The sequence below is a fragment of the Dermacentor albipictus genome, chromosome 10 (genome assembly GCF_038994185.2).
Source record: "Dermacentor albipictus isolate Rhodes 1998 colony chromosome 10, USDA_Dalb.pri_finalv2, whole genome shotgun sequence".
Lineage (NCBI taxonomy): Eukaryota > Metazoa > Arthropoda > Arachnida > Ixodida > Ixodidae > Dermacentor > Dermacentor albipictus.
Window position 1 is genome coordinate 71,382,908 of NC_091830.1, and position 17,516 is coordinate 71,400,423.

The 17,516-nt window shown below is 46.4% G+C and overlaps 1 protein-coding gene across 1 annotated transcript in view; it reads right to left on the bottom strand.

Moving 5' to 3' along the window:
- The window catches only part of LOC135898319 (uncharacterized), a 31,114-nt gene that overhangs the window by 7,150 nt on the left and 6,448 nt on the right, over positions 1 to 17,516 (bottom strand). Inside the window, exons 4-7 of the mRNA XM_065427204.2 lie at positions 15,254 to 15,428; positions 11,346 to 11,640; positions 7,286 to 7,517; positions 924 to 1,454 (exon numbers count right to left, since the gene is read on the bottom strand). Coding sequence (XP_065283276.1) covers positions 924 to 1,454; positions 7,286 to 7,517; positions 11,346 to 11,640; positions 15,254 to 15,428 — 1,233 coding nt within the window. The remainder of the gene's footprint in view (positions 1 to 923; positions 1,455 to 7,285; positions 7,518 to 11,345; positions 11,641 to 15,253; positions 15,429 to 17,516) is intronic.

The window sequence follows — 17,516 nt, forward strand, 5'->3', positions numbered from 1 at the left end:
AGGGTCGGATGTAGTACAACCTGAATAAATCAGCCAGGCTAAGGTGGTATTTGTCCCAGCTCCACTTCAACAGCTTTCGGAATAATAATAATAATAATAATAATAATAATAATAATAATAATAATAATAATAATAATAATAATAATAATAATAATAATCGAAAAGCGACAGAGCATTTCGGCTACATACACGCTTCATAAATGACGTGGTTTCGTAGTGGCAGTTATCATGTGTCGATACACTGATTCAACGCTAATCTCACTAACGTCAACTTTCATTGCAAGGTTTGTTCTGCCGGACTTTTTAGTCAGACGCTATTCATAAATATTCGAGCAAAACTAGTCATGGCAGCACGAACAAAGGCAACACTCCTGATCACTTGGCTCTCATTTACTAAACGAACCACTTTTATTTTTGAAATAAAAAGAAACATAAATTTTGTGAGCCCAATTGCGATGAAGATCACAATGTGTTATTTCGCTGATTTAACCAAACAACCTGGGAGAGCGTTGGAATGGATTTATGAATAATAGTAAAAAAAGAAAAACAGTTCTTGATGATATACTTCCTATGGCCCGCATCGCAAATTGCTCCCCGAAAGTTCGCAGTGGACGCGAAATTAGCTCATCGATGCAAATGAACAATGTCGTTCTCGTTAATACCCGCCGTGGTTGCTCAGTGGCTATGGTGTTAGGCTGCTGAGCACGAGGTCGCGGGATCGAATCCCGGCTACGGCGGCCGCATTTCGATGGGGGCGAAATGCGAAAACACCCGTGTACTTAGATTTAGGTGCACGCTAAAGAACCCCAGGTGGTCAAAATTTCCGGAGTCCCCCACTACGGCGTGCCTCATAATGTGAAAGTGGTTTTGGCACGTAAAACCCCATATATTATTATTATTATCGTTCTCGTTAACGTCCTCACCTGCGCTAGCAGAAGGAGCACGGCGTAGAAGCGTGCGTGTTCCATGCTAGCCTGGCCGAAGAGCAGCGCCGCCAAGGCACCGTAGATCTGGCCGCGTGCCCTGGTCATCACCGCACTTTCGTTCGTGAACTGCGGAGATGCTCCTGTGGCCAGCAGGCCGCTGTTCAGGGCCTCGATCCAGCTCGCCCCTCCCACGACGTCCCGGAGCTCTCGCAGGCGCATCGTCGCGAACGACTCCCGCCTGTCGGCCTTGGCTCGCCACGCTTCCACGGCCTCGTCAATCTTGGTCACGGCGGCGATGACGCCTTCGGCGTTCGAAACTCGGAAGTCGGCCACGGCGTCTTTGAGGTAAGCGGAGACGTGAACGTAGTGTAGACTCACGAGCAGCGTCTGTCCCATGTCCACTGCCGGGACGAAAGGGGCCCGAAGGGACGAGCCCCTCCGCAGGGGGACTGCGACCACGGAAGGCAGTCCGGTCGAGAGGCTCGTTCCCACGACGAAGCGGAAAAGGTCACCGGGCCTTCTGATCGACTGCAGTAATTCGCGTGGCTCTTAGCTGAGTACCTCTAACCAAAAAAAAGCAAACTTTAAGCCGCATGTCCACCTTATATGAACATACGTGGGTCACAAATAAAAGCCTACATGTTCCAATCAATGAATTAGTCAGTCAGTCAAATAATCAGTCAAAAGATTAATGAAAAAATTATAATTTATTGATTAAGAAGTATTCTATCCCAAAATCTATCTATCTATCTATCTATCTATCTATCTATCTATCTATCTATCTATCTATCTATCTATCTATCTATCTATCTATCTATCTATCTATCTATCTATCTATCTATCTATCTATCTATCTATCTATCTATCTATCTATCTATCTATCTATCTATCTATCTATCTATCTATCTATCTATCTATCTATCTATCTATCTATCTATCTATCTATCTATCTATCTATCTATCTATCTATCTATCTATCTATCTATCTATCTATCTATCTATCTATCTATCTATCTATCTATCTATCTATCTATCTATCTATCTATCTATCTATCTATCTATCTATCTATCTAAGAGCAATAAAACTGATGATGGCGAGAGAAAATTCATGTCGCAGCACTGCTTGGCAAATCTTGCCACCTCTTCAGTGAGCCGCGCCACACCGACAAATATAATTCAATATATTTTCTTTCAAATTCAGAACAGTTATACGTTATTAAGGCTAAAGAGCATCTTTCACATGTATTATAAAGCTATACATTTTAAACTGATCCTATATAGGTATTTGTACATTACTCAAACAGAAGCACATGTTTTCTAATAAAAATACGTAATTATACATCTGAAAAAGACAGCATCAGCAGCATCGTGGTGCTACATGAACAGATATGTTTTTGCAGACATGGATGAGTTTATGGGTTTGTATAATATATATTTTAACATAGCGGTGCCCTAATGAGTCCTGTAAAGGGGTGAAAGAGAAAGGTCACAGTCTCTAGTCGCATAAATAGTTTGACAGGGTACAAGCGTAGCGGATCAACATGGTGAAAATCTCACATGGTTATTCAAATACGCTGATCCTAATAAAACATGTATGCACATCACAGCACTACTGCGCATGGGTCATATGCGTTGGTTGTCTTTGGAAAGGCCCTTAATAAAGGAAGCATATCAGAATATCAAAAGTAACATCTTGATAGCGTAAGAAAATTTAAAATTGCCGCGTTTAGTGCTTATTAGATGGCGCTATGACAAATGAAGTGCAAGAAAGCTGAGAGCTACAGCAGCAAGTGGTTCTCTTTCGTAAGCATAAAAGAAAAATGACAGTGACTTAAGTATCCTTATGCGATTTGAATGCGAAAGTATTATGACTTCTCTAATAGGTTACGGCCATGATTCGTGAATTCATAGACTGGCGTGTCTTTCACAACTCTACCTTATTCCACTTTGCTCTAATTTGTACCAACCTTAGTCCACCTTAATTCACTTTGCACTAACCCTAATCAACATTCATTCATTTTACTCCACCTTAAGTCACCTTACTCTAACTTTTTCTAATTTTAATCTTGTATTAGTTCCGTCGTCATAAAAGACGTGGATGACGTCGCCAATGATGATGACTTTAGAGCACAGATCTTAGGCACCCGTTCTTTCGGCGAGCGTCGGCGTCGTCCCTCGGTGTCCTCATAATGGAGCGAACGAGGACAGCGAAGGGGTGAACGAGCGAACGGGTAGCGCGGATGAAAGACGGCGATAGCGAAGGGAATGCGAGAAGGAAAGTGGAGGAGGAGGGTACAGCGGAACCACGAGGCGGAAAGCGGGAGAGGAGGGCATGACGAAAACCTAAGAAGAAAAAAAAATTACCGACGATTACGTTACTTCCTAATGCGAAATTTGAGCGCAGCAAATAAGCTGTTTCACCTTTTCGATAGATTGAGGCAAAGAAATCGAGCAACACATGTATGCGCTATCACAGAATTTTTTTTTATTTTTCACACGTATTCCTTTAACAAAGACTGCACTAACAGTTCTTGACAGTCATGAAGGAAGCTTTGTGGTCGGAGAAATAGACTGATATATGTTCGACTTGGTACACCAATGCTTGATTCTCAAAGACGAGATCTATACAAGTGCCTCGCGAGGTTGTCACAGCCGTGGGACGCGTTACGAGCGAGAGGAACGGGATGTTCTCCCGCATAAGTGTTAGGAAATTGCTGTTTGTCTTTATGTCAACATTAAAGTCCCCCGCTACTAACATCGGTGTGGATCGATGGACGGTTAATGCGAGTTGCAGGAAGTGCACGACGTCTTTCGTGAGTGCGGTAGCGGACTCACGAAAGCGGTATCAGTCGGTCGCTGCTAGCGCCGGGGGGATGAAAGGGGGGCGGAGCTGGTTACGAGGCCGACGACAACGCCGACGACGACGCGAAACCCAGGAACGGACGCCAAAGAGCCATTTGTGTAGCCAGCCCTCCTCCAGTCTCTCCTCCTCCCTTCCATCATCCTCCCTCGCCCGGAGAGCCGACAGCGCGCATGCGCGGCGGCGGCGGAGCAGATTCGTCGGCGAGCTGGTTACGAGGCCGCCGACGACGACGACGCCGACGACGACGCGAAACCCAGGAACGGACGCCAAAGAGCTGCGCTCTAAAAAGCGCATTGCCGCGCCAGACAGGCTTTGCGGCAACGATGACTACGAGATGGCGCCAGAGTGCCGCGCTTCGTCTCTTCACCGATGACGCCACCGACACCACTGGGGGCGAGCTCCACATCTGGAAAAGCTAGCACCACCGTCGGCGTGACGTGGCACGAGGGATCACGCGTACACAGCGGCCGCGTTGGCTGCTTCGGAAGCGCCGAAGCGAACTGCAAACGGAAGTTTAAAAGTCCCACTTGCGCTACTGTTCTGATTAAGTGGTGAGGTTTTCCCGCCTTGGGTATCTGCGTGACAGCATTTGAAAGCACTATAATAGGTGCTACGTTTATAATAGGTGCTACCTTCTTTTGGAAGCGTGCATCATGGTAGGCTACTGCTCGGTGCCGCATTGCCGGCCGTACGCAATGGAGCGTGGTGTCGGCCTTATTCACATGTAGCCGCAGGACAAGAAGCTGCGTGAAGCTTGGCTTGCGAAACTTAGAACCGGTAAACAGCCATCGGCTACAACTAGGGTATGTAGAAAGCACATACGCGAGGAATATTTCTGCTACGGCGTCGGGTCTGCGATGTTAGGTGAGCAGCAGAAAACGCGCACTGAGACGCTCGCCCGCGCCCGCTGCCCGGTTAATGTCATAATGCTTTATTTGGTCTATGAACTTGTTGATGCTAGATTCCGGCAAGTTCACTGGAATGGGATGTGAGCGTTAAGAAGCACATTAAAAAACGACATGTCACGTGGTCATGTTTGTGTTATGAATTAATGTACTGGATTACGAAAAAGAAGCAGCGGGAAACCGCACGCTGAGAAGACCGATAAATGTACAGTACGACGCAGCTTGAGAAATAATATTCAAACATCCACGAATTTAGAAGAAAACGAAAATATTGAATCGTCGCGACGGCACATCACAGTCACCGTAGGCGTCGAAGTCTCTATAACGAAATTATTTTGAACAGCTCTGATAGCGTCCACCCAACAATGGTTGCTTGTGTACTGTCAAATGTTCATATTCTGCTCCCTGACGCTCACGGCACGGTGCGACAACGCGCTCCCAATGAAAGGAAAACATTGTGTGCGGAGATGCATGCAGACGCGTAGTCGGTCGCTGCGAACCCGTGCGATCACTGATTTCAGGCTTCATTCTGGTGTGCTCCATTCGGTTATACAGACATTCCACTATAAGAACATATTTCACTTAGTTTGCTCCCAGCGTCTGCCTTTCACACAAGAAGCCGGTTCGGGAGACTCCATAACGGTGACCGCACGCAGTGGCCTTCACTGTACATTTTCGGTAAAGAGATAGCGTCTGTAAACGATTCTGTGCCTACAGTTTGCCCAAGATTATTATTTCGACAGTAAAAAAACTTCCCTCGTTTTGAGACTACTTACAGAAATCTCCAGGAGGGCTGCCGCGTGGTGTTTTTATTGAGTGCCGCAAGCGAAACCTATGAGGAGTGCGCCGAGTTATCCCTTGTACTACGCAAGGGAGGCGCTTCCGACAGATGGCGACTCCGTAAGTCCGCGCCCCCAGTGTATGTAAACAAAGCATTGCATGAGTGAAAGTCTCTCTGCCGTGGCTGCTGTCAATCGCGCCCACGCGTCACCGACGTGCTGCCCCTCGTGGTCTCAGAATTAGCGAGGTAGTCGCGCCACACTTCGCTTCGTTTGCAACGTGCCACACAAAACAGACTGTCCGCGCCAGCCGATGTATCGTGAAACGAAAACTCGTATACATCATCATCATCATCATCATCATCATCATCATCATCCTGGTTACGCCCACTGCAGGGCAAAGGCCTCTCCCATACTTCTCCAACAACCCGGTCATGTACTAATTGTGGCCATGCCGTCCCTGCAAACTTCTTAATCTCATCCGCCCACCTAACTTTCTGCCGCCCCCTGCTACGCTTCCCTTCCCTTGGGATCCAGTCCGCAACCCTTAATGACCATCGGTTATCCTCCCTCCTCATTACATGCCCTGCCCATGCCCATTTCTTTTTCTTGATTTCAACTAAGATGTCATTAACTCGCGTTTGTTCCCTCACCCAATCTGCTCTTTTCTTATCCCTTAACGTTACACCTATCATTCTTCTTTCCATAGCTCGTTGCGTCGTCCTCAATTTGAGTAGAACCCTTTTCGTAAGCCTCCAGGTTTCTGCCCCGTAGGTGAGTACTGGTAAGACGCAGCTATTATACACTTTCCTCTTGAGGTATAATGGCAACTCGTATACAGCTGTGCTAAAATATTGCGTTGGGTTGGGTTGGGTAATCATCGGCGAATTTTTTGTTACCAGTCGCTGTGAGTTTACTGCCTCAAGGGGCGTATACTGCCTTCGCATTAATACCCTTCAGGCTTGTGCTATTCACTTACAGGAAGAAAAGCCTTCATTTATGCCCATACACATTGCATGGTGATTGACTGATGAGGCTGAACATAAAAAAAAAGAAAAACGTACAAGCTACGACATGCGCCATTTTAGGTGGTTGCAGATCATTTTACCACCTCAGAGGCCAAAGTCACAAAGCTTTTTGTTCGCAAGTTTGCTTTTTTTTCCATTGGTGAGGCGGCTTTGTTAATATATCTCTAGCATTAACATTTGAAGAAATTTTCTTTTACGAACAATACTAGCGTTAGACGTTTCTGTGAATACGAGCCCAAGTTATTAAAGCCACTCATACACCCCAAGAGAGGCAATGAAAAAATAAGCCACTGCATAAAACTGAAATTTGAGGGAGTTAAATTTACAAACGGCTCGCATAGAGAAACATTTAGCTAGGTCCTTGGCTTTACGATCAATATCTTGCAACATCGGAAACATAAAATGATTTTTTTTCCATTGCGCACACATGATATGCCACTTAAATGCTGAGTAAAATTAAAATAATTCGCATCCTCATACTTTTCTAAGGCTACTAACAGTTGGCATCTATCAGTCACTACTTTTGAAAGCTATTTATTGGCCTGTGAGCTTGTCTAGTGGTTCTGAGTTCCAAATTATTACCAGTAATATTAGCAAAAAAATAGGGAAGCAAATAGTTTCTTAATGTGCTCGAACTCCGTACGTCTTTTCAATACATCCGTGATGCAGACCAAAGAAGAAAAAGAAAACGTCGTATGCGAATTATAAGCGCAAATGAACAATTATCCGTCAGTAGGTTTCATCGCCTTTTCATTGGAAATGTAAATAATGATGCATGGCTCACCTGAAGGATTTCGGCCTTGATGCCCATGGATTCGAGGACATCGGTGGTCTTCACCGTTTGTTCCTGCACCGCAAACTTCAGGCAGCTATCGTAAAGCTTGGCCATGTTGAACTCCCTGGTCACGTGGCCATGAGGCTGCTGTGCTGCATCTATTAACGCTTGATGTATGCGCGACAAGAAGACATCCACGGCCTCTTGCTCGTAGCTTTCTCGCCGAGAGTGTTGGGAAAACCTGATGCAAAGCGCACATACAAAAGAAAGACGTTAAATATATCGCGTAATGCGTGGGTCATGAGCTTAATACATCGAAATACCAGGCACTGCGCATGCGCTGCTGAGCATGCTATCGTCGAAGTAAAGTAGTCGGAGAACGTAACGCTAGCTAGGGAATTATAGAGTTATCCCAAGCAGCAGAGTCCATGGACAATTAGCGGCGGTTTCTCCTTTGCACACAAGTGTTTTATCTCTGCGTGCACTCTAATTCGCGCATTTTGCTTGTTGTACTACAGAAGTGATCTATAAGGAATGCACTGAAACAAATTGCTGTTGCCTCTCTGTTGGCTCCCGTAACCCTCTAGCAAACGGGCTTCCAAGTATCAACAAAGCCTTGTAATTTACATGCTGCGCCACTGTGACATCATACTTTCCGCTTTTCCAGTCACAGCATCAGATTGAATTTGTGGCTTAAGTGAGAAAAAATTATGTTTTCGTGTTCCAAGCAGCCAATATATTCATTATGTGTACCAGATCTCAAAACACAATGCGCGAAGAGGAACAAGCGCAACATACAAATGTCAGCACGCTAAGCGAACTTTCCTTCGAGATACCAGCGTTTGCGCGTAATAAGGTAATGAAGGGAAAATCAGATATCCAACCGTTCGTAGCACTTATTTCAAGGGAATCCCTTACGGGTTCCTCGAAAGAAAAGCCTCGCAGCTCAAAAATGTGTCGTAGTTCGGGACCCGAACCCGGGACTACCGTCTTACAGGGGCAGCCGCTCTACCATCTGAGCTAACTTCAACTGCGCGGCTTTTCTTTCAAGGAAACCGTATGGGTTTCCTTTGCAGCAATTGCTACGAAAGGGCGGATGTGTGAATTTCCCTTTATTAATTACTTCTCTCCACCTTGCGGGTTTCCGCAGAACTATTACTCCAAACTCTTGCCTTTGTTTCGAGTTGTCGACAACTTCGACTTCGCCCGGCCATCTACTAGCCGCCTGGTTAGCTCAGATGGTCCTCATCATCATCAACACTTATTTACCCTTAAAGACCCTTGGCTTAGGGCATTACATAAGGGGGGGGAGCAGTCGTTACATATACAATGGTCGGTAACAACAAAAAGCAATACAGAGTGCAGGATTCATGTTCAACATTAACATCATTTAGTAGCATCAACAACTTGGAAACAAACAACTTGGAAGCAAAAAACAACTTGGAAAGAACAACTTGGAAACAAAGCAAAACATGCATACACATTCAAAAACACGGCAAAATAACTCAGCTCTTGAAATGTGCTGTTAATAAGTGCCTGAATTTATTAGGTTCTATTTCAGTACCTATGGAATCGCGTAAGTCATTCCACAGTGTAATGGAGCTAGGTAAAAAAGATTTATTAAATGAGTTTGTGGAGCCATGTATGCGCTGCAAACTAGAGGTAGAGCGGATGCCCCGGAAAGGCGGTGGTCCCGGGTTCGAGTCCCGGGCCAGGACGAATTTTTCAACGGCGAGGCTTTCCTTTCGAGGAACCCGCATGGGTTTTCTTTGCGGCAATTGCTACGAACGGGTGGATGTCTTATTTTCTCTTTATTATGTACTTCTCTCCACCTTCCGGGTTTCCGCAGAACTATTACGTCGGAGTATAATAAAGAGTAAAGCGTACAAGTAACTCGACGTGAATTAATTTCTAACAACGCACTGAGTGATCTCATTTGATAAAGATGTTCTAGAAAGTTCTGTTAGGTAGAATTATTTGAAACTATGTTCGACTGTTCCTCACTAGATATAACTACGACATACTTTGGCACACATTAAAAAAAATTAATATCTGACATGCGCTTCACTGTGCGTTCCACAATTTTGTATCTTGCAAGGCTGAGTTACGTAGTGCAGCTGAGACGCATGGCACAGGTCTCTCGAGCTTACACATCGTTAAATTGAATCAGGAAAAGAAATCTGACCAATGTGTCCAGCATGCACTCAGAAATTGTGCAAGCTCACAATATTTAGCAATAACCAAGCAGCTCAGCACTGGAGTTAGCAACGTCGCGGTTGTTTCCTAATATATGTAAAGCTACTTAAGATTTTTACATAAAATGTAATGACATAGAATAGCTTAACTGTGACGGCGTATCAACAATAGGAATTCTTGATTTGCGTTCATAACACACCCTCCACAAACAGGATAAACAGCAAAAGTGGTTTTGCATTTACGCTGTAAAAGAAAGGTTGAGAGGCTTATGCGATGTTCAGAAGTAGCGCAACGCTCAAGCTGTTTCCTCTTCATTGATTTTATTTATTACAATAAGGTACTGCAGGCTGTAGACAGGCCCTCGAAGTCTGTGTACAGCAAAAGCATTGAAGCGTTTGGTCTTGTGTGCATAAGCGGCAGTCTGCAGGCACACATATAAGTACTCCTATGTACAAGGAAAAATTTCTTACTTCGACAAGAACGAGTCAAGTCAGCTGCACCACGGCAAAGCAAAAGCTATAGCATGAGGGCATTGAAACTAACCCTGTTTTACTAGGTGTCCGCTGCGAGCACCGCGAGCGCCATGTAACATCCTGCAGATTAGCCCGCGAGGTTCATGAAAGAGAAAACTGTGATAAACCTGACTTTAGCACGAAGCTAAGGAAACCCCTATGGACATCTGATCAAGAAAGTGTTGCAGCTGAAGAAAAAAGTACCAGCTTCGCACGAAAGGCGAAACATCGATTGCGATAACAAACTAGTGGACAGCTATACGAAGTAACGATAGCAGTTTTATCGGCCGTATATAACATGTAAACAAAGCATACTAACTAAATTAACAAGCACGGTGTCACGCGCGTACAAGCAAACATTAACACATCAAACTCGATTACCGCGGGAACTAGCTGTCAAGGGGCTGCAGTGAGGAAACGCGGCAGCAGTAGCGAGCGAATTGACCATCGGGCTGCGTCCCGCATTAACGCGAACTCACCCGCGAAAACACAGCGTAGCGGGGACTCTGTACCCTTCGCGGATGGCTTTCGAGACGCAGTGGCCCGGCGCGGCGCGCGCGGCTTCCTGGGTCATCCAGAGTAGAACACGACGCCCTCCCGGCCCTCCCCCGGAAGCTTTGCGCGTGATGGAAGGCGGTGCGCTTCCTTGCCGCTTTCCCCCGTTGCGTGCGCATAGATTGAGCCGCTATCGACGGTTTACCCTCGCGCGCTTTCACTCGCACATGTAGAATACGGTGCGCGGCAGTTGTTTTATCGCCCTTGGACTTTACACAGAACCTCACGGAGACGGCGACGGCAGAAATGCGCCTGGAGTGTCCATATAATTTCTATCGCAATAAAATTTTAGTCTGGGAAAACCGCGTGAGTTTCCTTTGTAGTTTCATGCCGCAGTAGGGTGGATGACAAGTTTGTCTTTCAACTTCCTGCATTTTGACGCCTGCAACCCAACAGATGTGAACGCGAGAGTGCAGGAAAGACATTAGATGATACTAGGGCACAGTGCCATATGAAATGTTACTGTGAGAACAGGAACATGCGAGCGGCCAAAAGCTACGCGTAAAAGGGGTTTTCACTGTTTCTCGTACAGTTGTGCTTGTGCCAACCTGTGCTTTGCCATTCTAGCTGCCCGAAGTTTTATCAAGCACGCGTATATACTCCTGTGTTTGGAAGGGCGCTCTACTTCGCATTTATGCTTCAAATCGGGAAAACATGGGAAATTTGCCCGTCTAAATGCTCTTCCATTTGTGGGGATCACCGAGACGCGAGATGGGAGTTTCTCGTAGCTTTCTTTCATTTGTCCGGCCGACAACCTGTGCCTCTTGTTCGTTCATTGGCAAACAGCGCAAATCTGCAACGCCTACCATCTGCCGCATACGTGGCGCTGGAAGTCCGCACAGGGGTTGACGTCCTCCATGTTCTCCGTCAAGGCATCCAGTGCTCGCACGCAGGCGGTCCCCGAGCACAGCGGGTGCAGTGCGGCCCGCGTCGGTTTCCTGACGAAGCCGGCGGCAACGGCGGCGTCACCCGCGAGCACAAAGATGGCGACGTACAGGGCGGCACCCACGAAGCACAAGATGGCCGCAAATACCAAGCAGCCCGCCAGGCGGCGAAGCCAGCGGCGCTCCTCGGTAGCCACTGACGAGCAAGGCCTGGCGTCTGTAGCGCAACAACGAGGGAAGCTGGAGTGTTTGTGCACTGTGACTGAATCACCTGTTGCCTGCAGCGATCAAACAGCGTGCTGCTGCGGAAACGGCGTCTGCCGGAGTGCCGTAGCTATTTGTAAGGCACGTATGGTCGCGCTCGAAATTTCGCTTGGCGCTGCTGGATAGGGAGCGTAGAAGGGCGCTAAAAATGATGCTAGATCGTTGTTGACAGGCAGGTCATGCTTTCAGAAATGTACTTTTGTTTGTTTTTTGCTGGAGAAAGCAAAATAGCAATTTAGAACAAAAAGTGGTCGATATATCGTTGTTTCCTTGTTCCCAAAAACGACAACTCGACAACTCGACAACGACAAAATAATGCAAGAGATTTGTTTTTTATTTCCCCGCACTGCAAAAGATGCAAGGTACACAGTTGTTACCAAAAAAAGTATTTATTGTCTCTGCAGTATGTTTTGCACCAATCCACGGGCGCATTCACCGCGTGCTTATGCAACAATTGTCTCTAAATATAAAAATTGGAAAATTTCACGCGAAATGTCCATTTCTGAAGGTCAATTTCCATTGGAGGAATTAAAAGATTCCTAGTTTGCGCGATAATCGCTAAAATCAACGTTGAAATCACTGAATTTTTCAGTTAAGAAATTTCAGGGACACACATTACCAGAATTCCACGCAGCTTGTGTGGAAATATGAACATGGCACCTGCTGAGAGAAATAAGGTTCTTGATGCGTTGCTGTTAACGCTAACACATTTAGTGCTGGATAGTTCCACAGTGCACAAGCATGTTAACTGGAACAGGAATGCATGTCGCTGCAGATTTTGAAGAGTTATTTCTGGCAACTGGTGCAAGACACACAGTTTCTACAGCAAGCAGTTGTGACTTCTTTACCGGCAGGCTTGAATTTTGCGATTACAACAGGTCCCCAACAATTTGTGATCGAAATCTAATAAGTGAAATAACGTAAAATAAAAATTAATTTTGTGATCATCGCGGTAATGTTTAGGTCTGCCGCTGCTCTGAAGATTACTCAGTGTAACTCAAGTCCGTTTCTAATCTCCTAGTTTTAAAGGGAAGCTGAAAGCTTTTCCAGAAAAAATGAGTGAAGAGCAGTACGTCGTGGTTTTCAACCCTCTGAATTCGAATATCGCATCAAAATTGCGCGAAAGAAAGCGAAAACATATTTTATTTCGACGAAAGGCGCAGCAGCAGACACGCCCAGCTCGCGCGCCTCGTTTGTGATTGGGCCTCGCGCCTGTGATTGGTCGGGCGCCTCGTGACGTCAACAATGGTGTTCGTCCAGACCGACTGCTGCCGCTACACACGAAGCACAGTGCAAGGTAGTTGGGTGCTCTTTTGCTGAGACGGTCATGGAAAATTTCGAGAGCTTGCGTTTCTCTCATGAGTTCGGCGTTAAGTCCAAGCTCCACGAGAGCGATTTTGCGCGTGACGGTGACGGGCGACGGCTTCGAGCGACAACACGGGCCGTCGTTTGAACAGATCGCTCGGTGTTCTCACTCGATCGCTGGTTTCTTGAAATCTATAACTCGTCGCTCGTCGCCTGGAAGTGCTATGAGCGACTAGCCAATAGCGCGAAGCCGGAACTGGGTGTACATAAGTCAAATACTACTGATTGTCGCACGGAATGAGCAAAATAATGAATGTTACACGTGCAAGAATAAGAACGTAGTGCAAGACCTTCAGAAATATTTTATGCTCCTTTTTCAGTAAAGTACATCAACTTAAGTTGATAAAGCATGCGCCACGCTAGTTACGACGCGTATATTGCTGCCCTCATACCGGGAAGTCGTCGCTCAAAGCCGTCGCTCGCGTGGAGTTCGGTTTGCAGGTGACAAGTGAACGCGACAGCCATCGTCTCGCTTGTCGCGCTGTCGCTGTCGCGTGCAAGATCACTTGTAAGGGGTTTAAACTTTACTCCCTAAATGTACGAGCCGATTGCGAAGAGCCGGCCTCTCCATGAAGCACAAAATGCTGGTGCAAGCACTGCTTTCGACGCGATCGAAGGCGAAGGGTTAGCATCTCCTCGTGTTGGAAATGTTCTTTGGTGAGTATGTTTTTTGCTAAGCTGCTTTCAGCATTCCAGTGAGTACGTTTCCGGGCAAACAACTGTAGTGTTATGTTCCTGCATGCCTCCTCGTAGAACGCAAGCGGTGATGCGATCTTCGGCATTTGTGCGCTGCCCCAAAGCTGTCGGCAATCCACGCAGACGGTTTAAACGGGGGAAAAGTTTACCGGCTGTTGTAGCGCGTGTAGTATAGAACCTTCATCAGCGCGCCATCCGCACGTGACTCGTAACCGGTGAATTCCGTCGGCTACGTGAGATGATCGGTTTCCCTGTGTGTGCGAGAGAAAGGGGAGCGCAGCGTCCTGGCGTGAGCAGGCTTTCCAACACATGCAAACTTTACGCTTGCACTGCGTTACGGTAGCTGCATGCAGGCTGTTTCACAACACACGTGCGAATAGAAAATTCGCCGCACTTGGCGATGAAGCCTGCGTCAAGGGTGGGCGATAAACATGCACCTTCTGTTCAGCGTGCTGACACGAAGAAGAACCCAAAGCATGCATTAATGATAAACTCCGGTAGTAATCGTCACGGAAGTGGTTAGAGCACAACACTGTTGTTCTTGAGCGCTTGAAGTGGCTTCGCTTCACAGCAGCCTCCCACTTAGCTGAAAGTTTCTTGTCTTGCAGAAACTAATTGAACATCGGAACATCGTCGCGGAGGCTGGTGTTCGTGTAAACGTAGGCTGCACAGAACGTCGGCATGATCGGCCTACAAGTTCAAATGATGCTGCGCATGCAACTACCACTTGCATATGCACACAAACAAAGGATTGTAGGGTCGAGCGAAGCAGATTAGGACGGCAGGCACGCAGAAATAAGCCCGGTCAGGCACGGTCGCGGAGACTGCGAAGGAACGGAACACCAGTGCTGACGTCACTACGCCGCGGTTTCCGGTCTGCGCTCGCATCGTCAGCGTCAGCAGCAGCGCGCGGCGCTCGACGGGGGGCGGAGCTACAGCGCAATTTTAACCTACGAATGCGTCGCTCGTAAGTGAAAAATCCCCCCCCCCCCAATTTTACCTGCATGGTTTATAAGGTTCCCATATCCGTATATGAGCGTCTTATTGAATTCGACAGACTCTTCAGCTTCCCTTTAACAACCTGAAACTGTGTTCCCGGAAGCGCACAGCCTGGGCACAATCAGGTGACGTATTAAAGCTGAAGACTACACGACTTGGTACGGCATACTGGTTAGTGAAAAGCGCTTTAAATCACGACACACACACGCACACGCACACGCACACGCACACGCGCACGCGCACGCACACGCACACGCACACGCACGCGCACGCGCACGCGCACACGCACACGCACACGCACACGCACACGCGCACGCACACGCACACACACACACGCACACACACACGTGAGGGCACGTGTAGGCAGCTAAGTAGCCAATAGCAGGTGGTATAAATTACCCAGGAATCCCCCCTCCCTCCCCCTTTGTCCCGCCCCTCTACGGTGAGTCTCATGATCAGATCATGAGTTGAGCACGCAAAATTACGGAAGGGTACATTTAACTTACCAATGCGTCCACCCAATATGTCACTTGTTGAAGCCTTGGTGCCTTTGCTTTTACTATATCCTTGCCCTGTTTTTCTTTCCACTGGCCCAGTATCAGGTTTGTGAGCCGATTTGACGCTTGGTTGAGGTCCAATCGCCTCCCTTTCCGCCTCTGGTTGGGATCGGCCCTCGTCGCCCTGAAAACAGCGCAGGGTTGTAGTTTGATGGTATAAATAGGGTGTTCACTAACACGCTAACCATGCGCGAATTGTCACCCTACGTGCCATCAGATCAAATGTTGCGAATATATACAGGGGCTTAAAAAATATGTGCATTTCAAAGTGAAATGTTTACGAAGTTGGGCTAGTTGGCTACCGGTTGACATCTTAACTACGCATTAGAAAACGCTGTGTAAGGCGGCAGGAAAACGGGTGGCAGTCAGTTGTCATCAGCGCTAAACGCTGGGTGACACCTAACAAACGCGTGAACAGTAATTTCGCTTCTGGTTCTTTTTACAAGTAGGGTAATCGATTTATCGATGCACAAGAGAATGAAGTCTACCAGGTCCTGCTGACTTATGGCGGATGTTCGGGACAAAACGGAGGATTCTTAATCTCAGTTTCACGATCAGATTTTATTCAAAGCCAGACTTGGCGGTACTATTATTTGTCAATGAAAGCTCAGGCAAATGCTCAGCAATTTTAATGGTCCGATTCCCATTCCGAGTCAGTTTGGAGAGGGATAAAATGAAATAAGTTTTGCTTGTTAGTCAGTGCGTTTACACGAAAATTGTGAACCGTTCCACCATAGCCGCTGTCTTGCCTTGCTGTTTTCTGTAGTGTAAGCATTTGTTTTTGTTTTTGACCAGTTCTATAGAAATACCCATTCCCATTATGCAGGGCATGTTAAGTGTAGTGTTTACATGCATATTGCAATTCTGAAACAACGTTTGCGCCGTGAATATTGTTCTCGTCCTACACTCTGTAGTACTTTTACAATGAATTTAGAACACCCATTGGCGTGCGGTTGTGTATATAGGAAGCCGAACAGACAGGTTTCTAAATTTTGGACGGTTATTGAGAATTTCGCTGACGTCATGCTTATTACTAAAATTGGTTCAACTAACATTATTGTTGTGATTACGGGACGTCAGGCTGCTTATTTATCAGTATATTTCATTTTTTTATGCGTACGGCGCGGAGCTTTCCACTGGACGAACGCAATGCTTACTTAACAGGCGAAATATTCCTGTTGGCAGTTGTAGTTTTGTTGTTGCAAAATCAAGGAATGGGCAGAGATGATAGGTTCCACGAAGCTACTATCTGCATAGCCCAACTACTGCAGTCACTCATAATTTTCCTTAACCAATCACTATAGGTAAAGAGGTTAGAATGCCTGTTTCCTCGATACTTTCTTAATATCCCGCGTGATCGTGAGCTGAATCGCCTTGGTGATGGGCGCGCAGCGTTTCACGCTACATTTCAAATAACACAATTAAGAACCACAAAACAGTATTAAGCAGTTCTCATTGGCGCATTTATTCGCATTTTTAAATTGGTATTTTAAATATGAGTATATAGTATCTGATAACCTACTTGACTACAGCCGCGCAAGATCCTTCGATGTATCTCACGCCCTTCACTTCAACCAACTTATACAGAAAACAAATTGCGGGGACTTATTATCTTTGAGTACATACCTTTATATCTTTGCTTGTGCGAAAAAAACAATGACGTAGCGGCCGGATGAGGGATTTGGCTGCACTGCTAAAAGGTTTCGTGAAAATAATCAATAAAAGCATGGAAAATACTGCAACGTACGTTTTGTGTGCACTTTTGTTAGCTTGCTTTTCTGTGATTTCGCCAAATTATCAGTTTACTTCTCCCGTAATCTGTCTTCGCAAACTGTTTCGACAACTTATTTCATTAAGGAAGCAACTTTTAACTCCCCCCACGACAGCAGCTTTCATGTAGTAAGTACGAAGATGTCAAACCTTGGGATGTAGAAGATCACGCGTGCGCGTACGGATAAGCACGCTACGTAGAACGTATGAGATTAGACTGCTGACAAGACATCTGGTGCCAAGACACCCGTCATAACACGACACATCCGGTATCCGCTCTAATAGATTGTATATAGCCAGGCTCCAAACGGCATTGATTGGCCTGATTGCACATGAATCTTTTTCAGAACCTAAGACCAATGGCTCGTCTATGCGAGGTCTAAGCGCCTTTACTTGCGCGACTGCTGAATCTGCGCAGAAATGTAAATTGAGGATATAGAGA